Source organism: Elgaria multicarinata, chromosome 3 (genome assembly GCF_023053635.1).
Source record: "Elgaria multicarinata webbii isolate HBS135686 ecotype San Diego chromosome 3, rElgMul1.1.pri, whole genome shotgun sequence".
Lineage (NCBI taxonomy): Eukaryota > Metazoa > Chordata > Lepidosauria > Squamata > Anguidae > Elgaria > Elgaria multicarinata.
Window position 1 is genome coordinate 18,192,334 of NC_086173.1, and position 20,167 is coordinate 18,212,500.

The window sequence follows — 20,167 nt, forward strand, 5'->3', positions numbered from 1 at the left end:
GACACGTTTCTCCTTGCTATGCAAGTAGCTCAAGACAGGCTCAACGCCTTCTAGGTACAAATGAGGTTTTACTGAGAAAACGCAGATCATGAGTAGCAAAGTGGTCAGCACCCTCACCACCGCTACCTAGCCGGAAATTTCTTCTGCAGTCTACTTCTTGTAAAGCAACGGGGTCAGCATCCTTTCTAGTAAGTGCATTTCAGTTGCGGGAAAGGAGAGATGAATGAAGGAGTATTTCCTCCTTACCAAAGGGTATCCCCCAGGTAGGAAGTTTCAAACCTCAGACATCTACGAGAATCAAAGCTGTTCTAAGAATTCCAAAAGGGCTGCTTGAGAAAGCATTTCAGACATTTAGGACCATCCCACAATCACCCCGCCTTTTTTGGTGTGCGTGTAAATAACTCCTAAGTATTTACATAGCACCATCTAGGTACCCAGTCATGTACACGATAATGTAAGAAAAATGAAAAATTCCTGTCCTGATGAACTTATAGTCGAGGTTTCGACCTGCGGGGTGCTGAGTGAGACAGACAGAAGCAAAGGTTACAGAGGAAGAATGGATATGAATGCAGTAGATTCTGAAGTTTCTGAAGAGTGGGAAGACTAAATGGTTAAATCAAAGGCATTTTGAGAAGGGAAGTCGCATCACATAGATTTTTTGGGAAGGAGCTCCAGGCCTAAGGGAACTACCAAATCCAGAGGCCTGTGCTCAGTCATCCTCCTCAATCTTTCTGCCATCTTTGATCCAGTTGATCTACTCTCTCCTGTTGATTAGCCTTACACCCTAGGTGTGATCCTGTCCTTAAGCTGGTCATCTTCCTAGCTGTCTAATCACTATTTTGGTGTCTCCATAGGGGACACTCTTCCTCCATTTTCCCTTTCTTCGTTGGGGTGCTTATTTAACCTGAGATGACAATGATACCTTTAACTCTGCCCAGTCTTCATCTAAATTAGCCCTCCCCAGCCTGCTGCCCTCTGGATGTGCTGGATTGCAACTCCCATTATTCCCAGCCAATGGCTGTGCTAAAATAGGAGCTTTTAAGAAGCCCTTATGTTCTAAATGCTTCTGCCTGCTGTCAACACCTCCTCTCATTCTCATTCTCCTTTCACCTCACAGGAACCTTACTTTTTGACCTCTCACCCCCACCCAACCACAAACATTCCTATTTTTTCCACCCTGATTTTCTGAAGCGGCAGATCCATCACTTCCACTCATTTCAAAATGGAAATATTTCACCTTGAGTGCTCACAACACATGTGTACCAACCCCCTTGGCTGCAGATGTCCTTCACAGATAGATATCCAACAGCAGGTATCAACTATCATAATGGCATTCAACTTCCAATATCATCAGGCAGGACTGGAATGGTGGTGGGGGGGGGAGGGGGAACTCAGGAGCCACCACCATTTTCTAGGAGCCAGATTTTTTTTGGGGGGGGGGGGAGATCTGCGCTTGCCAGAGCAAGAAGCAATCTTTTTTCTCATGGGTGCATCTGGTGCTCATATTCCACTCCAAGCCGCAACCAGGCTCCCACTTCCGGCTGGCAGGTTATGTACACCTCAGCCTGACTGATGTATACTAGGGATGAAGAACATGTGGCCCTCCAGATGTTGTTGGATTGCAACTCCCACCAGTCCTAGTCAGCATAGCCAGTGGTGAGGAATGCTGATGGTTGCAGTCCAGCAACATCTGGAGAGCCACCCATGATGTAAACCAAAGTGCACTGAAACCAAGATGGGAAAGGAGTGACTTAGAGAAGAAGCGAGTAAAAGCTGGCAGCAACCAGGCCCTGCAAGGAGCAGCACCCCCAGGAGGAAGAGGAGGAGGAGGAGGAGGCAGCTTCCAACGTGTCAGTCGCCAGGCCCAATTTTCACGTGCCTTTACTGGGCGTGGAGAACCTCGCGCTCCTGCTGCAGGCATCCCAGTAATCGCCAAGGACTAAATACTGGCCATCAAGTCAATGGTCACCTCTTAAACAATGAGATCTCGTATCATGGGACAAATCCTGCACCCCATATTCTTCAAATTTTTTGTCTTAGCATTTGCAGGGCTTCCGAGGGGAATGGGGGGAGGGGAGGGGAATTTGTTTCAGCTCTAGTGCCGCCTGCTGCCCAATCTCTAAAAGGAAGACCCGTCAGCAGGCAGGACTTACCCACAGCACGGAACAAGCAGGCCCCATCTTCCTTCATCTGTTTTATGATGAACCCTTTCTTCTCTCTCAGCGCCTTCTCGAACCTGTGTTCCTGCTGGTGACAGGAGGGGCAGATGTCAGCAAGTTAGACAGCATCCCCATCCCACAAACTAGGGAGGGCAGCAGATTCTCCTCTCTCTCTCTCTCTCTCTCCCTCTCCAGTTCCACACATGACAACCCCACAAACGGAGGAGAAAGGGATTTCCCCACGCATGGCTCCACTGCCCCCTGGAGGCTGGTCCATGTAAACAGATGGACACCTTTACAGCTCCTGAGCTTTCTCAATGGAGACACCGCAGGCGGATTCCTGTGGGATGACACTGGTGGGGTGCTTGGCTCCCATGACCGCAATTCAAATCATAGAAAAGGGCTCTTCAGCTTGTGTGACTTTGCACAGAGAACGTTGCTGGAAAGCGAGCAGAACTACGGTAAATACCTCATACAGCATAAAGCCTATCTCTGACCCTCATGATTAGAAATACAGAGTTGGTCATTTGCCCAGTGCTTTAAGAGCAGCACATTCATGCCTGGCTACACACACTTCTTCCACCCACTCAGGTACCCCACCACTCCTATTCTCTCATCTCAGTGCTCTCGACAAAACACACTTCAAATTCTGCAACTCCAACAATGACTAGATGTTTACGTTATGAAACAATGAAATGAAATAAAAGCCATGTTTCTGGTGAGTCTCCGTTCTCTCCTGTGTCCAAGACATCAGGACAGATGAGACTGCATCAACAGCATGGAAGCAGCTGCAGTTAGTCATCTATGATGCAAATTCTAGAATTCTGCATGACAAGACCTGCTTCAAGAACACCAGGTAAGAACTGAATTCCAGTGGGCTTGCTCAGGAGAAGGCATCCCAAATGGATCATGGTACTTTAGAAGGAGAACTGTCAGCCCCCTTCAGCAGCCCACTAGATCAGCTGAGAACTTACTTGACCTAACTTCTGTATACCTTTTCTTTTAAACTCCCTGCCCTTAAGCGTATGGCTCAAATGGTTGTGCTGCCATCTTCTGGCAGCAGAGAGAACAGACAGGTTTGCGGGTTCATAGAATTATAGACGAATAGAGTTAGAAGGGGCCTATAGGACCTAGAGTCCAACCCCTGCTCAATGCAGAAATCCACCTTAAAGACCTCCCTGGGTAATCAGTTCCAATGTCATACTGCTCTAACAGTCAGGAAGTTTTTCCTGATGTCCAGCTGGAATCTGGCTTTCTGTAACTTGAGCCACCTATTCCGTGTCCTGCACTCTAGGAGGATCGGGAAGAGATCCTGGCCCTCCTCTGTGTAACAACCTTTCAAGTATTTGAAGAGTGCTATCATGTCTCCCCTCAGTCTTCTCTTCTCAAGGCTAAACATGCCCAGTTCTTTCAGTCTCTCCTCGCAGGGCTTTGTTTCCAGATCCCTGCCAGATTTTTCCTTCTTAGCAATTCCTACCCTTTACTACCCACCCCACATCACAATTTTTAGGCTCAGCTTTAACAACTGGAGTGAAGAAAGCCATAGGTTTGTGGAGCCAAAGGGAGACATACTTGGGGGCATGAAAATGTACTAGAAGATATGTCCTTAAGCTGGTGCCCTTCAGGTGTTTTGGACCAGAACTCCCAGAATCCCTGACCATTGGCCATGCTACTTGGGGCTGATGGGAGCTGAAGTCCAAAACATCTAGAAGGCAGTAGTGTGGGGAAGGCTGGACTGGAATCTGTGCTGGGTGATTTTCCAACTCCTGGCACTGGAAGTATTCTTCCAACCACTTTGGACAGGGTGGGCAGTACGACCTTGTTCATTATCATCACTTGACAACATCCAGAAAACCAAAGAGCAAGGAGACCAAAAAAAAGGGCATCTAGTCCAATACAATGCTTTCACTGGGAACTTCACAGACCAGATTGCTGCACAAAGTACTAAGATAAGAGAAAGCAGGCTGGTATTAATGATCACCCCATATTACAAACAGAGATTTACAGACTGTTTTGTCTAAGGTTGCTTAGTGGTTTCACAGCTGAGGCTAGATTTGAATTGAAAGTTCATTCTATTCACTGCTACATTAGCAGCTGAGGTCTACCCCACAGCCGCCGCCGCCGCCACCCGCCAATGCAGACAACGGTGAGCAAATGCACTACAAAAATAAGTAAGCAATGCATCTTTTGCCTCTTTGGTGGGGCCATTCCTGCTTCGGCTGGGTTTTCATCATGATACTCATGCTGTACAGGAGTGCCTTGCAAAGCGGGTAGAGCCATAGAGCAGAACAACCCTAGATCACAAATTGGCATGGGTCATTTCAGAACAGCTGCGCTCATCTTACAGAGGAATTTGGCTGCTCACATGATGGTGGGGGGTACTGAAAGATGCAACTCAACAGGTTCCATACTTCATGCAGGTTATGTGTTGCTGTTTCCTGCCCCGCCCCCCGCCCCAATCCCAAATTACAAATTTACCCACTTCAGCCACAGGAACTAAAATATGCTTTGAAAGAAAGAAAGAAGAACTATGCTTAAAGTAAACTATGTTTCTCGCTCCTCACAACTATGACAGCTAAAACATTACTCTTAAAAGAAACTGGATATATAGATAATTAGGACAGTGTTCAGGGAAAAAATCCTGTACCTTGTGGTATGAATTACAGCCCTGTCTCTCCTCTTCTCACCCTCCCATCCAGTCTAGGACACAAATGGACCCTGCAAAAGCTTCGCAGCAGGAAACAGCCGCTGTTGTAGTGTTTTTAAATCTATGTGTATTTTGCTTGTTTTTGTGGTTTTTAGTCTTTGTATATTGTTTTTAAGTGTTTTTATCTTATGTGAACCACCTAGAGAGCTTCGGCTATGGGGCGGTATACAAATGCAATAAATAATAATAATAATAATAATAATAATAATAATAATAATAATAATAATAATAATAATGTACAGCCTTCTCCAGCCTGCTGCTCTCCAAATACTTTGGAATACAGCTCCCATCATCTCTGGCTACGGCTGATAGGAGTTTTACTCCAAAATGTTTGGAGAATATCATGTTGGGGAAGGCTGGTGTATGTATTAATTTGTACACTGACCTTCTTATGGCTTTGCAAAAATTCATAATATACATCCTGGAGACTTAAAGGGCATTCTTCTACTAACATGTAGCAGAACACTGTGCTAGATGCCATGCAGAAGTTACAGGGTCCCAGTCTAGAGGACTTACAATCTAGTGGGTGGATCCAATTTGTTTGAAACCTACATACAAGCTCTGGCAACGTGAAGATGTGATGATGACTTAATCATATAAATTGCATTATAACGATATCAAGATAGGGTAACCATAATTCTAAAAGTTACAAGCTAGCAAATAAATAAATAAATAAATAGTCTGCTAGGGTCCACCAAAACAAGAATGAAGCACTCTACCCTTCCTGCAACAACCCACAGCATTTCTATGCTGAGGGCAGAAGAGGAACAAAGGTCCGGCTCTCCTCCACCTGCCTGCTCACTCACCTACATACAATTTCTACTCACCTACATACAATTTCTTCTCACCTGTGGCGACAAGGCTAGGGCTCAAATACGGGGCTGCATAAGCCCTTGTTCTGATATGTAGAAAAAGAGACAGTTAACTCAGAGTCTTGAGAATGGATGTGCACACACACACACACACACACACACACAGAGAGAGAGAGAGAGAGAGAGAGCAAGCACACTCTGTGCTGGTGTGTTGCTACTGACTCCTGCCTTTGTGGGACAGGAGCTACTTTTAGACTTCTTCATTCCAACTTCTACAACAGCACCTGCTCATTCATTCACACACAGTGCATTTCTATCTGCCCCCCCCCCCACTATCCTGAGTTCACAGAATCAGCCAGCAGCTGCTCCAGACATCTTACTAAGCAGGTGTAACAGTCTTCTTCATATTCTTTCACTCACACAGGCCTGATTGTCAGAAAGGTAGTAGAAAAAGACATTTTGACTTCTTCTGTAAAACCGTCCTTTACTCCTCCAGTTCATTTTGAGTATGTTCTACTGCAAGGGTGGGGGACATGTGGCCCTCCAGAAGTTGGTGGACTGCAACTCCCATGAGCCCTAGCCAACACAGCCAAGGGTGAGTGATTTTGGGAACTGCAGTCCAACAACATCTGGAAGGGCCAGAGGTTCCCCGTCCCTACCCAACCTAAGTCATCTGTGCTATTCTTTTACTAAGCTTTGCCTTCTCGTCCTACCTTTTGTCATGCCCGATTTATGCCAGCTGCATTTTCTCAATTAAAGGGATGCCGAGTTTGATTTTCTGCTGGGACTATTTAGGAATGAGTGCCGAAAGGATTTTGGACTCCTGGGTTCTTGTTCCTCTTCTATTGATGAGTGTGGGGGGAGAGATGCCAGCCTTGGCCATGCCCACTACTAGCCCAGGGCACACCCATGACTGCACATGACCCTTGGGTATTGCAGGGCATCCATAAAACCCACTGTCACAAACACACACAAGTCATGCTAGAAACTCCCTCATGCACACAGACACACTAGAAAGCACCATCACATGAATGCCGTCACCACCTGCTACACTCAAGTGCTTTCCATGTGTAAAATATGGAGCAATCCTACAATCCTATCACATGGACTGACATCTGGTGACCAGGATTCACCAGGAAGGGAGCTAATTTCAAGTGAGAACACATCGGCCAGCCCTCAAAACTTCCACTGCCCACCCATTTAACTACTTATCACACTCTCCTCCTCAGCCTTATAAAATTCCAGGAGCTGCTTCTTAGGCACTGCCATGCAGCACTTGCTGGCAAAAAGTAGGAAAAGCAAAGCATTTCCCCCACATCCTTAATGGGGGAGGGGGGAGCACACGTTCTCATCTGTTTTGAATCACATGACACCATCGCCCACTGCAGGCTGGGTTACAGAACTGTTAACCCAATTGTGCCAGCCATATCTCAGGCATGAGACAAACAAGGTGAAGTCTCACCCCAAGGGCATTCCAATTTACCTTGCCACCAACATCTTGGAAAAACATGGCAAGACCTTGTCTAGAAACAGGACAAACCTCAATTTTTACGAGGAATACCCTACACATACAGAACTCAGTCCACTTAGTGTAACAGCTTGTGCTAGTATAGGCTGACCTTGGACCACTGTGCACAATTACATAGGTTGAGACAAGGAAACTACACATACACACACACACACACACACACACACACACACTTACACTTGGTGAGCATCCAAGAGCTGACGGTTTGAGCTCTCAGATGGGGGTAGACAAAACACTTTCTATGGAGTTGCAAAAGCTTAACTGAATTCTACACAAGACTCTTAACAGCTGCCCACACAGTCACTTGCGGCACATAAAGGGGTATGCATGGGTGCTGGGGCCATCAAAAAATGCTGTTGGACTACTAATTGCTGAGGATGTCTTTGCCAAAGCTACTTCTACACCAAGGGCAAGTTGGCATTTCCTCAAGAGAACTTCTGAAGCCCAGCACTGCCCAAGAGTGTCTCTGTTTGATGGGTTAAAAGAAGAAGACTGGAATATCCCCATGTTTGTGGAGACACTGAATTTCCCTAGTTTAGAATAAGAAGTACGATTAGAGACTACCGGAGCTTGGTTTCTTGGTGTTCTACTTTCCCGAACACACTCCATGTTTCAAGAAGCCAGTAGAATATTCACACATCTGCAATAAATTTCATCTTTTCATGCCCTCCTCTAAACAACACTGCTTGCAGAGCCTGGGCAGGCTACTAAAACAGGAAATGTATCACGCACCTGATGGGCTGCAGCGCATGGGCTGAAAAACAATGTGTTAAGCAGGCCTGACTTTGAGGCCTCCTCCTTCTGTGTGTCCCGTTACAACTGCTGATTGACCAAAGACATCTTCACAGCAACTTCTAGGCCAGGAATACAAAACATGAGGCCCATAGGCACCAATACTCTGCCAGACACATTTTTGGTGCCCACCAAGGTACCCTACCCTTCCCACTTTCTAAAAAAAAACAAAAAACACCCATTTTCCTACCAGCAGCAGGGACTACTGTGAAATACGTTTCTGTTGGTGGTGAAATCTCTGGGTTCAAAGGAGTTTAGAGAGTTGGGGCTCAGCCCCCACCTCTGCCTTGTACTCAGTCCTTTGGGCAGGTTATTTGTCTTTTGTGACTGGCCATGCCTCCCATGGCAGCTATTTTGTGGTAGCTCCTCGGACAGTTCCTCAAATTGTCAAATGTACCCATAGCCCAAACAGACTGCCTAGCCTTATTCTAGGCGCTCTATTAAAACGGCAAGAGTATACCAGGCCATTCACAATGGAAGTTCTTTTCCTGGAGAAGCAGCCAGAGACAAAACATTTTTAGAGGCACACATGCCCATTTAATCAATGATGCAGATGTCAAGTGAGAATGACCTGTATTTGTGAAATCACCATCCCAGATTAAAAACCACAGAACAGAGATTTCCAATCCCCCCACACCAAAACAACTTCAAGTACAATGCTCTCCAAATTAGGCAGTGCACACCCCCTGCTGCAAAACATCAGGTGAGAGACGTATGTGAATCTACCCTTGCCTTCTGATAGCCATGAAGCCACACGCCCCCACCCCACCCCAATATTGCACATGTCTCCACTGCTCAGAGTGGCTGCCAACATCCCAGTCATATGCACCATAAAGAAACGTAGCAGCTAGGGTCTGGCATGCCAGCCACAACCACCAGAATGGAAGTGGGGGTGCTAAACTGCCCAGGCTTATAATTTAATTGAATCTATTTGGATGCCTTTTAAGTGAATATTTGTAAAGGTTTTCTATTTGACATTTTTCATATGATCATAAACAATTTACTTGGATAGGGCAACATAAACATTTACAATAAATAGAAATATTTAACAGGCTGCTTCTTCAGAACAGAAAACTCTGCAGCTTTCCTAAGCAATTAGCTTTGTTGCCCAATTCTTACTTTTAAGACATTTCCCCCCCAATATTCAGGCCAAATCCACACAGTGCTGCAATTTAAAACAGCTGCCTTGTCTTTCCCCCCTCTCTCTAGCAGTGGAAACTGGTTTTTCAATTTCTTTATTGCTGCATCTGGCAGAACCTTAAGCTAAATACCAAACTGTCAAGAATTCTGTTTCAACCATTCGACATCTGGATTTCACATCATTTCCAAAAAAAAGCCTAGGATGGTGGTGCTAGCTATTCCAGTTCTGGCTACACTCATTCGCCACGTTAATATCAGACTGATCTAAATTTCAGTTCGTAATAGGACGGACTATTAGATCAAACATGCATTTAGAAGACTGTAACTGATGAAATAGTCCTGCCTTACTGCATGGACAGTTTAGAATATGCCCCACAGTTCTCTGCAACACAGAAGGATTCTGTGGCAGACATGTAGGGATGGAAAGCGTTTCCTGCAAGCAGAAAATCTGCTCCAGAGCACACACACCCGAATAGCAATAATCAAACTAGCTTCCAGATGCATTTTTGTGCAGTGGGATTAAGAGGGGATTCCCTTGTGCTTAGCAGCTCTGATTCATCTGAAATATTTTTCTCTCTAACTCACTCTTTGCTAGCCTGAGAACATAACCTTGTGGGACACAGCAGCAGCTTAATATAAAGGAAGACCTGCTTTGGTCTTGCAAACACATTCCACAATATGGTGTTTCTATTGAGTGGACTAAGGAGGCCCTTTGCCTCATGAAGTTTAACAGGATGCAGCTCCCCAGAGGCAAAACACACAATATATCCATCAGCAAATGAGAACACTCTGCAGAAAGAGGATGAACCTACTTAAGTCATGAGCCACAATGAGAAACACTATCAGGGTGATCTATGAATCTTCCTACGCAGAATAGTTGTTACTTCCACACTGGGGAGGCCTCACAATTTAGCAATCATGCACAAGATCCTAAATTCAGTCCCTAGTATTTCCAATTAGGACCTCAGGATCCTTTCAGTTAAAGAACCCGAGACCCTGGAGAGCAGTTGCCACTCAGAATAAACAATTTTGGGCTAGATGGTAACTCAACATAAAGCCAGTTTCATATAATCACATATAGAGTAGGGCCTCTTGTGGGAGGCCCTCTTTCCTCCATCACACATATTTGCTCAGTCTCTCCCATTAACCAAACACAGATCCTTTTCCCCCATGGGTATCTCTGTATTTCTTTACAGTTTATGAGTAAAGAACTTAATAATCGAGCACAGAGGCCTTCCAAAGCTTCAGGGAAAGCCCCCCATGCCACATCTTTTGTGAACCTTTTGTTGCCTTCTAAAATGGTTCTTATCCACACCTACCCTGCTCTGCCATCCCCTTCCTACTAAACAATTATTTCCATTATCCTTACAGAAACATGTTTTTCTCGAGCAAAGAGTATCTGTGCCCCTTTCTGAATAAAGTGCTTCCGTTTTCATTACCAAGAGACTGGAGTCACAGAGAGGAAGATGCCATTTTGGTTGACACAGAGGGACCATTCATCTTTTATCCCCAAAGAGGACTTCAAGTGTCACTAGCTCAAGCTGAAGAGCTGTGCTGTTCTCTCGCTGCAAGATGGTAAGGTATATACACAAGTTCCTGATGCACTCCAATAGAAAACCATTCCTTCTTTTCCTTTTGCATCTCACACCAGGCCCAGACCTGATATTCATTCCACAAGGATTTCCATCCACCAGCCATAAGACAAAGGTTCCTACCATACCTCATTGCCAAGTGAGTTCTCTTTATCCTTCCCTTAACAGACAGAGAAAGACAGCTTCATATTCTGTGAGGGATGATGTATTTTCTTAAAATGAGGCCACCAAAGCCATTATCTATTGGCCAGGCAAATCAGGAAAGAATCTTTTCCTTCACACCCATTTCCTCTATTACTTCTGCCCTAGCTTTAAGGATGACACCACTCCCCTCTAGCACTAGAATAAGATCTCGTTGCAATCGCCAGAAAAGGCGTCTGTTACTCTTTGCGATCAAAGAGGAAACCATTTCTCTATAGATTAAATGGCAAAGCATCTATAATACCATACAGAAAAGATTCTGTTTTTATGATAAGGGCCTCACAATTTAACAATTCCATTTCTGCCAACACTAAGTTTCCTTTCATAGGAGAACCCCAAATTAAACATGACCAGAAAGAGGGACCAACTCTTTTCAACTGATCACCCCTTCAGATTCTGTTCCCAGGCGGTCCCCAGTAGTTACATCTAACAAATGAGCCAACTAAAGTGATTTCCCCCAAGAACTCTAGTTCTAGTTCCCCCAAGAACTCTACCTTGAGGGCAGCCTGCCTGACAGCCAGTTCACATAACAGCCTTAATGTAAACATGTGCACCCAGACCATGGGAAGTAGCAAAGATGTGTATAACACGGGTGAACTCATTAGGAAGCCCTGGCTCAGTGGCAAACCGAGGTTTGCAGCTGCTTTATGCTTGAACGGGCATCTCCAGCGCGATGATTCCATTGTTTTATGCCATCCTACAGGCCAAGGAGGAGCCGAGCCTCTACACGGACGGTCACACCTAAACGAGTTTCTGACCGCCCCCCCCCCCCCCCGGTCGCCTGCCTGCCTGCCTCCCTCGCACAGGAGAGGACTCCGCTGTCCTCTCGCCATCCCACGAGCGAGGTACCTGCTCCACGGTGGCCGGGTCCATGCTCTCGATGCGGGCCGCCGCCGTCTCGTACTCGTCCTCGCTGTTGTAGCCTGCGCCGGCCTCATCTTGCTCGGGACTGTTGCCTCCCCCTCCCCCGGGCCCCGCCGCCCCCAGCCCCCCGCCGGGTCCCCCCTGCCGCCGCCTCTTGCTGTGGCCGGGCCCGGAGCAGCAGCCGCCGCCGACCCCGCCCCGCGCGTCAGCCACGCCGGGGTCCAGCAGGCCGAGGCCCGTCCCGTCGCCACCGGCTCCGACCCCGGGATTGGGCGGCGGAGGGGACCCAGCGGGGGGCAGGCCCCAGCGGGGCGGCGGGGGAGGAGGCGAGGCCCGGGGCCGGGCTCCGCCGCGTCCGGAATGCGGGTCGCCGGGGCCGCCTCCGCCGCCGCCGCCGCCGGGGCCCCGCGGGTGGGAGTCGGCGCCAGAGCAGCCCCGGGGGTCCGGTCCCCCGACGCCGCCAGGGCCTCCGGGGCCCCCCGGGCCACCCCCCCGGGAGCCCGGCTGGTCCCGGTCTCCGTCCCCTGCTGCCGGGCAAGCTTTCTTCTTGGGCAGAATAGTCATGGCAAGCGCGGGGGAGGGGAGGGGCGGGAGGGAGAAGAGGACTTCTGGGGGGGGGAGCGCAGGGGGGCAAGTACCCGGATGAAGAGGGTAAGGCCCGGCGGCTCCCCAAGCGAACAGGGGCCGGGGGTGGCTTGGAAAGCGGCCGTATGGAAGGGGCTAATGTGGGTCAGGTAGGGGCGTGGGGGGGGGCGGAGGAGAGAGGAAGAGGGAGCCCCAAGGTAAACACCGAGATGACGAGGGCCAAGGAGCAAGCGGGTACCCGGATGAAGAGGGCCAAGGAACAAGCCGGTTACCCGGATGAAGAGGGCCAAGGGAGGAAAGGCAACTAAGCGAGCGAGCGAGGAGCCGAAGGGGCTGGTAAACACTCTTTTAGAAAGGGTAAGGGGGGGGGGGGGAGGCGGAGACAAGTGCCCGGATGACAGGATCAATCACAATTTATCGCTTTCCCCACCGCAGCTCAGCAGGGAGGCGGAAGAGAGCGAATCAATCCATCCCCAGGAGGCGCCCGAGAGAAAAGCAGTCATCCAGAGCAGCCCGGATCCACCGAATTGGCTTCTTCCCTCTCTCTTCTACCGCTTTCGGGGTCTCCCGACAGCGGCATCCACTACGGCCCGTCTGCGGGCCCGGCCTAGTGTCAACATCAACACAGCCGGCCTCTGACCCCGGCGAGCTCCACTTCCGTTTCCACGCCCCTTAGCTACAGGTGAGGCGGTCCTTAAGAAGACCGTAGCAACCGCGCCACTCTCGTGGCTATGGGGCACGTGACAGCGCGCTCGTTGGCTGAGAGTGACGGAAGTCCTCTGCTGAATAGCTAGCGTCGCTGCCAGTTAGGTAGCGTCCCGCCTCTTTCCTATCCTCGTTCTCCCCCGCCGCCACTGTTAGAACGAAAGAGAGAGGCGGGAGCATAATCCCCTTCAGCAGCAGATTTCATTCTGATAGGGCAGTGAAAGTAGTTACGATCTCTTAATTCGCCGACAGATGCATCCCTGATTTCTGATTGGCTGAAATGGGCCGATTATCTCTGATTGGCTCTGAGCATTCCCAGGCGTGGAAACTGATAGGTTGGAATGCAAGTTCCTCCTGCTGGCTGGCTCGAGAACTCCTCGGACTTGATTGGTTAATGCACTTTCCCCAATGTGCTGAATCCTAAACTTCCCATACTAGGTAAGGTGTGAGGTAAGAAGCCCTGTTCCCTTTGCCAATCCCTTTGCCAAGTTCAAATATTTTACGTTCATTATCTCAGAATTAAAATGTAATAAAGAGACAAAAGAATTGATAACGAATTTGCTGACGGCAGCAAGGTTAATGATATCCAGGAACTGGAAGGCTCAAGGTGATTACCATATAGAAGACTGGTATAAAGAGATATGGGACATTGCTATTAATGATAAATTAACATGTAATATAAAAGTGAGAAGAGGAATAACAAAAACGAATGATTTTGAGGGAATATGGAGAAAGTTCCTGGAATATGTTTTATCTAAGGGGAGTGGGAAACCACCTCCAGAAGAAACAATGAGATTCTGGAAATAGGAATAGATCCTGGGGTGGGGTGTGTGCACTTTTTATGTTAAGTATGATTATGTCAACATTTAATAAGAAAATATGCTTATTATGTTAAGTATTATTATGTCAACATTTAATTAGAAAATATGCTATTAAGGTTACTCAATTTTTATGTATTATGTTGGGTTTTCCCCCTGTTATTGTATTGATGTATGTTTAAGTATTTAACATAAATACTTATTTATTAAAAAGAATAAAAACTATTTAAAAAGAACCACAGAATATCATCCATCCATCTTGCCCTTGGTTGGCTCCTCTTCCTTTTGCCTTCCACTTTCCCTAGCATCAGCATCTTCTCCAGGGTGTCCTGTCTTCTCATTATGTGGCCAAAGTACTTCAGTACTGACCAGGAATTCACAAACAGCTTCCCTTGCTTTTCAAACGAGGCCCTCCAATCAGATTCACTGCAGCGGCAGTTGAGCCCATCTATAAAAGCAGGCACACCAGTGAGGAGCATGCTCTCTGAGCATCAGGAGCTCCAGTGACAAAGTGTGAGGAAACATGTGAGTTAAGTAACTGGGTGAGTTTAGTAGCAGGGTGAGGAAGCCAGGGGAGTGAACTTTTCCCTTCCCTTCCCTTCCCTTCCCATCCCATCCCACAGGAAGTAACTTTAAATTTTTATTTATTTATTTATTGCACTTATATACCACTCCCATAGCCAGGGCTCTCTGGGCGGTTTACAGAAATTCTAAAATTAAGATAAAAACTTGTATACAAAATTTAAAATTCTAAAACACAGAACATACACACATAAAGCATTAAAAACCGTTAAAAAAACCCTAAACATGTGGGTGATTAAGATGTGCTGCCATATGCCTGGCCAAAGAGGAAAGTCTTAACCTGGCGCCGGAAAGATAGCAGTGTTGGTGCAAGGCGAGCCTCGTCAGGGAGATCATTCCATAGTCTGGGGGCCACCACCGAAAAGGCCCTGTCCCTCGTTGCCACACTCCGAGCCTCTCTCAGAGTAGGCACCCGGAGGAGGACCTTAGATGTTGAAATTAAAACCAAAAAACACTAAGCTCTAAATAAACTCACTACCTTCTCCCAGTAACAAACTCCTAGTAAATAAATCCTATCACAGCAATAATAACAACGAAAAAGCCAGTTATGAAAGTCCGCAGGGGTGTGGGTGTCCCCACTGTATTGCACTGAGTGCCACATGTATGAGTATCTGCCTGCTGTATAGAAATCATGGGTGTGTGCTTGGTGTAATGAGCTCCTGGATCTCAGGGAATGAGTTAGTTCATTTGAGGCCAAGGTTGCTGACCTAGAGAAGCAGAGAGGTTGATAGATGAGACCTTCAGGGACCTAACAGTGACGCCCACTCCATCGGTGACAGCTTCTCTGTAGTCATGGAAAATGCAGGTCTCGAGGAAGGAGGGTGTCACTCCGAGGAAGAGGGAAATGATCCCTTAGAAGGGTCCCATTCCTCAGTAGATGTGCAAATACCCTCTTGCACTGAGGATGTGCCTCTGAAGGGAAGGGGGTTTGTGGTAGTGAGAGGTTCAGTTATTAGGGACATAGACCACATGGTGAATTGCCTGCCTGGTGCAAAGGTTGCGGATATCACACGCTGTCTAGCTAGCATAGTAGACAGTGCTGGGGTGGAGACAGTTGCCGTGGTCCATGTGGGAAACTATACACCAACTATGTGGGAAAATGTGTGCACCCTTCCAGCCATGTTCCCCACTGGAGATACCACATTGCCATCAGGACTAGTAGCCATTGATAGCCTTCTCCTCCAGGAATTAATCCAACCCCCTTTTAAAGCCATCCAAATTGGTGGCCATCACTGCATCTTGTGGTAGAAAAATCCATGGTTTAACTGCACGGTGTGAAGAACTTTCTTTTATCTGTCCTGAATCTCCCCCCAATCAGCTTCATGGGATGTCTCAGCATATGGAGGAAGCAGAGCCTGCCCAAAATATGTTGCTGCCTGAGGTAAAGGCGGTTTCCCTTGTACAGGAGCTGACTAGACTGGCAATTGAGCCTTACTTCAACTATGGTAATGGGCGAGCGTCCCCCACATGCACACTTGAGAGCAGAATACTAGTTTAGGGGGGTGCAGGATGGGTGAGGGAATGGCCAGGGGGCTGCCACCTCCACTCGCCAGCATTGGCTGCCTGAGGCAGGTGCTTCACTCTGCCTGGCTGAAAGGTTCCTCGTTTCACCTCTGAGTCTCTCATGCAACAGGAATGGAGGGAGGGGAACTAAGGCAAACTTACAGGAAGAAGAGCCACAATACCCCAATATTTTAAGCACTGCTTTTAATTTAGTCATTGGCTCAGTAGCTCTATAAAATAGGCTGCCTTTTATTTGTTAGGTGGGCAAATGAAACAAGGGCGCTCCATGATAAGATCTGAAGATGGCTCTGTTGAGCCCAAATCATGCAGTTTATACACTGGGGGAAATAGGATGTCTTGAGCTTGCCTGGACAAAGGACCTTGCAGGGAGACCCATGAACAGGGTTCTCTAAAATCCTGGCTCAGCTAATGGGGGGCTGCTGTTGCTTCAGCACCAGACCCAGGACACCTGACTCTGCACTCTGATATCCCTGAGCTGCAGGGAGTCAGTAAGTCTAAAGTATATAAGATTTCTAGATTTTTTACGTTTTCAGAATGGTTAAATATTTGTTACATCTCAATGGGATGTGGGCTCCTTGCGTATCCCATCACCACTTGCTTAGAAATCTGTTACTGTAATTGTCAAGAATCCCATTTTCTTTTTGTGCTCTCACTGCTTTTAAGACTCCATTTGGCCAGGCTGAAGTGGCACATAGTGATGTAACCACCTCTTGAGATGTCTCTTGACTTCAAGGCCAGAGGAAGACTTAGTTAATTGGCTTGAATGGTCTCACCTGCATTCCTGTGGGATCTCCCCCACACCCCATGCCACACTTAGGAGTTTAGGAATGCTGTTCCAGTCATCCGTGGTCGGCTAATAAAGATCTTCCTTGAGTTGTTAGGGGCATAAAAAGAGGGCTTTGGAGCCAACCATTATCTTCATCTTCATATTTCATCTTGTTTTGGGGCTTGGGATTCCCTTTGATCCTGGGTTGGTCCCTGCCCTATTGGAAGACCCATGCTTAACTTAAAGGGTGATTTAGGGAGCTTTTGTTATTTTTGGGCCTGGAGTGTTGTTTCCAGAAGTTGCTCTGGTTCTTGTATGCCTTATTACTCTTTCCCCTCCATTCCCCTTATAAATACACCTAACACCTACCTCTAGAGTTGTGTGTGCTTCCAAGTCAGCCTTGGTTCTAAATCCAGGGCCTTCTGCTTGGTGAATTGCTCCTGTTCAGGCTTGAGACTTGCCCCTGTTCCCTAAGCCTCAAGAGTGCTCTGTTATGGTCTGAGAGTCCCCTGGCTCAGGCTGAGGTGGATGTAAGTCTACTGTGGTAATTGTTTGCCCTGCCTATACTGCCGAGAGCCAGGGCGATCTTCCTCCTTCACACTAATAATTATTATAACAACATGTAAGTGGTTTTTAACAAGCATGGAACTGGTAGGCCCAGTGCTCCTATTAATTCTTACATCCATCCCCAAATTCCTTCCCCCGCAAAAACACATCAATGACCTAGAATAAGAATAGGGCACATGACTTGGGTTTGAGCTCTCATCCAATTTTGTTTATTGGCACAAAACTACAGCAGCGTCCGCCTTATTTAAGCAGCTCCTCTCTCCAACACCTTCTCTCCCAGGGGAACCCCCGTGATGATGCTCAGCCACGCCCACACCCGTCCCTCCAAATACACGTGACATTCATTCTTTCTCCCACTTCATGCACGCATTCTTCACACAAATCTCTCCAGGTCAGTTTTATTCTCCCTGTTTGTACACAAACAGGAACCTGAGTTGAAGTGACTTGACCAAGGTCACACACAGCACATTTGCAGACAGCCTGGGGACCGAGAGTCTTCCTTTCCAGCCCTAACCCCTTTCTCTGTCACTGTAGGCTAGAGCTGCCACTTTTGTCATGGTGAGTCCAATCCCATGGATACACTTGAGCTGAAGCTTTTCCGGGACTATACCACTCCAGATTGCAGATGGTTTGGTTTAGTTTGCCTATGTAAATGCTTTCTCACAACAAGAAGAAAAAGACACTTTGCCTGAAACCAATTAACATGCCAGGGAGAAAAATTCAGCCTCGTCTCCTCCCTGGCATACTACTTTTCTACATGCAGGGAGGCTCCCCACTCCCGCCCCACAGAAGCTTTCAAACAGGCACTATCACTATACCACACTTGTAGAATCAAGTTATGCAGTCCAGGAAAAAGCTTTACCGCTTGATTCTAATGCAGTGTTACCACACGGACAAGAATGTTCATCCCCACACAAGAATTAAGGGCTTCCATTTGAGGCAGACTACCCTTTGCTCCGTCGTACGCAACCGCAGCAGAATTTAGAACTGGGCAGTGCAGCAGTGATTGAATGGAATCAGTTCCTTGTGTGGCCCTCAAATCTGAAGCAATCAAATGAGTAGGAGAATGTCTCCCTGCCCCTTTCTGTTGGTGGTGGAAAATGAAGAGTTCAACTCATGCAGCTGAGGGGTGGGCCACTTGCAGCCCTCCAGAGTTTTGGATTACAATTCCCATCAGCTGTAGCCAATGGTGAGGGATCATGGGAGTTGAAGGCTAAAACACCTGAAAGTAGGGTGACCATATGAAAAAGAGGATATTTAACAGTTGCATAGAAAAGGGAATTTCAGCAGGTGTCATTTGTATATATGGAGAACCTGGTGAAATTCCCTCTTCATCACCACAGTTAAAGGTGCAGGAGCTATACTAGAGTGACCAGATTTAAAAGAGGGCAGGGCAACTGCAGCTTTAACTGTTGTGACGAAGAGGAAATTTCACCAGGTTCTCCATATATACAAATGACACCTGCTGAAATTTCCTTTTCAATACAACTGTTAAAGATACAGGAGCCCTGTCCTCCTTTTCATATGGTCACCCTACTGAAAGGCCATAAGTGGCCCACCCTGCCTTAGGCTTAGAATAATAATGATGATGATGATGATGATGACGACGACGACTCCCCCTCCTCTCCACCCTCTTCTCCTTGGGAGCAGCACCTGGAGCAGCACCTGTGGCTTCTTTCCATCTCTCACTTCTGTTTGTCTGAGGCGCCAATCCTATACACACTTACCTATGCGCAAGTCCCATTAAACTCAGTGGGATTTACTTCTGAGTAGACACGATAGGATTGTGCTGTACATGATTGCAGGCAGTGCCCTTTTCATTATATAAAAAAAAAAAGCTGAGATTTTGATTAATTAGTTTTTGGGTGTTGTTGTTTTTTTGCAAGAGAGTAGATGAGAAGATGTGAAGGGCAGTTCTTATACTTGAGGCAGCTGATGCCACCACCGGAAGAAATGTGAGGAAGGAGGCTAAGTTCCTCCACCACCGGCCTCTGTATGAGAAGGTGCTGCAATGAGAATTTTGGGACTCTGCAGTGAGGATTTCGAATTAATAACCCAGGAGCAGCCTGAGACTGGGCCCGTGTTATAGTGAACAAGTTGGTGTGTTGAGAAAGTTGACAAAGTCAATAAGTGGAGAGCCATTGGCAATGCAGTTATGTTAAACTTTTTTTGCCATACGCAGAGTTTGGAAAATGCCTCCTGGTTACTTTGCCAACACTGAGCTGCTGAAAGAGACTGTAGATGCAGTGCGTTGTAACTCAGCTTTGCACAGGCCCACAAATATTAGTCACACACATCTGTTGGCTGGATGTGGCCTGTGAGTAGAGGGGAAGAACTGTTAAAGCTTTCTGGACTGATCACCTGGATTTCAATTTGCCCTAGGTGAGCAACTATTTAGAAGCCTAAATGTAGGCAAAATGAGCTGTGTGCATGCATTTGAGCCAATCGCAGAAATGGTTTACCCACACATTGAACTCTTAATGGATCCATTGACCTGACACTCCTTCCCAACGTGCCGATTTGCTTTTGGCCTCTTCAACCTCCTCTAATCTGGAAACAAATGGATGGCACATGCCCCAGTATAATTCAATGACTGCAATTTGTCTTGCAAGTACAGAGCCAGGAATAAACTAAGGGAGGGTGGCACCGTTTAAGCTTTGCAAGACAGGGAGCCCAGGAAATAACACCCTCCCTGAGCACAAATTTAGAGAGATGTTTCACTGACCACCAACATCCAGGACCGGTTCAAGGTAATTTGGTATCCAAAGCTGAAAACCAAATGGTAATCCCACTAACCCCAAACTAATAAGAGGCACAACCCAGGG

The 20,167-nt window shown here is 47.2% G+C and overlaps 1 protein-coding gene across 3 annotated transcripts in view; it reads right to left on the bottom strand.

Moving 5' to 3' along the window:
- Positions 1 to 12,387, bottom strand: part of OTUD5 (OTU deubiquitinase 5) — a 54,310-nt gene extending 41,923 nt beyond the window's left edge. Inside the window, exons 1-2 of one of the 3 annotated variants that reach the window (XM_063119476.1) lie at positions 11,781 to 12,387; positions 2,154 to 2,247 (exon numbers count right to left, since the gene is read on the bottom strand). In XM_063119476.1, the coding sequence (XP_062975546.1) occupies positions 2,154 to 2,247; positions 11,781 to 12,359 (673 nt within the window). In that variant the 5' untranslated portion in view covers positions 12,360 to 12,387. The remainder of the gene's footprint in view (positions 1 to 2,153; positions 2,248 to 11,780) is intronic. The other 2 variants (XM_063119477.1, XM_063119478.1) reach the window with 2 other exon arrangements.
- Between the last annotated feature and the right edge of the window lie 7,780 nt (positions 12,388 to 20,167).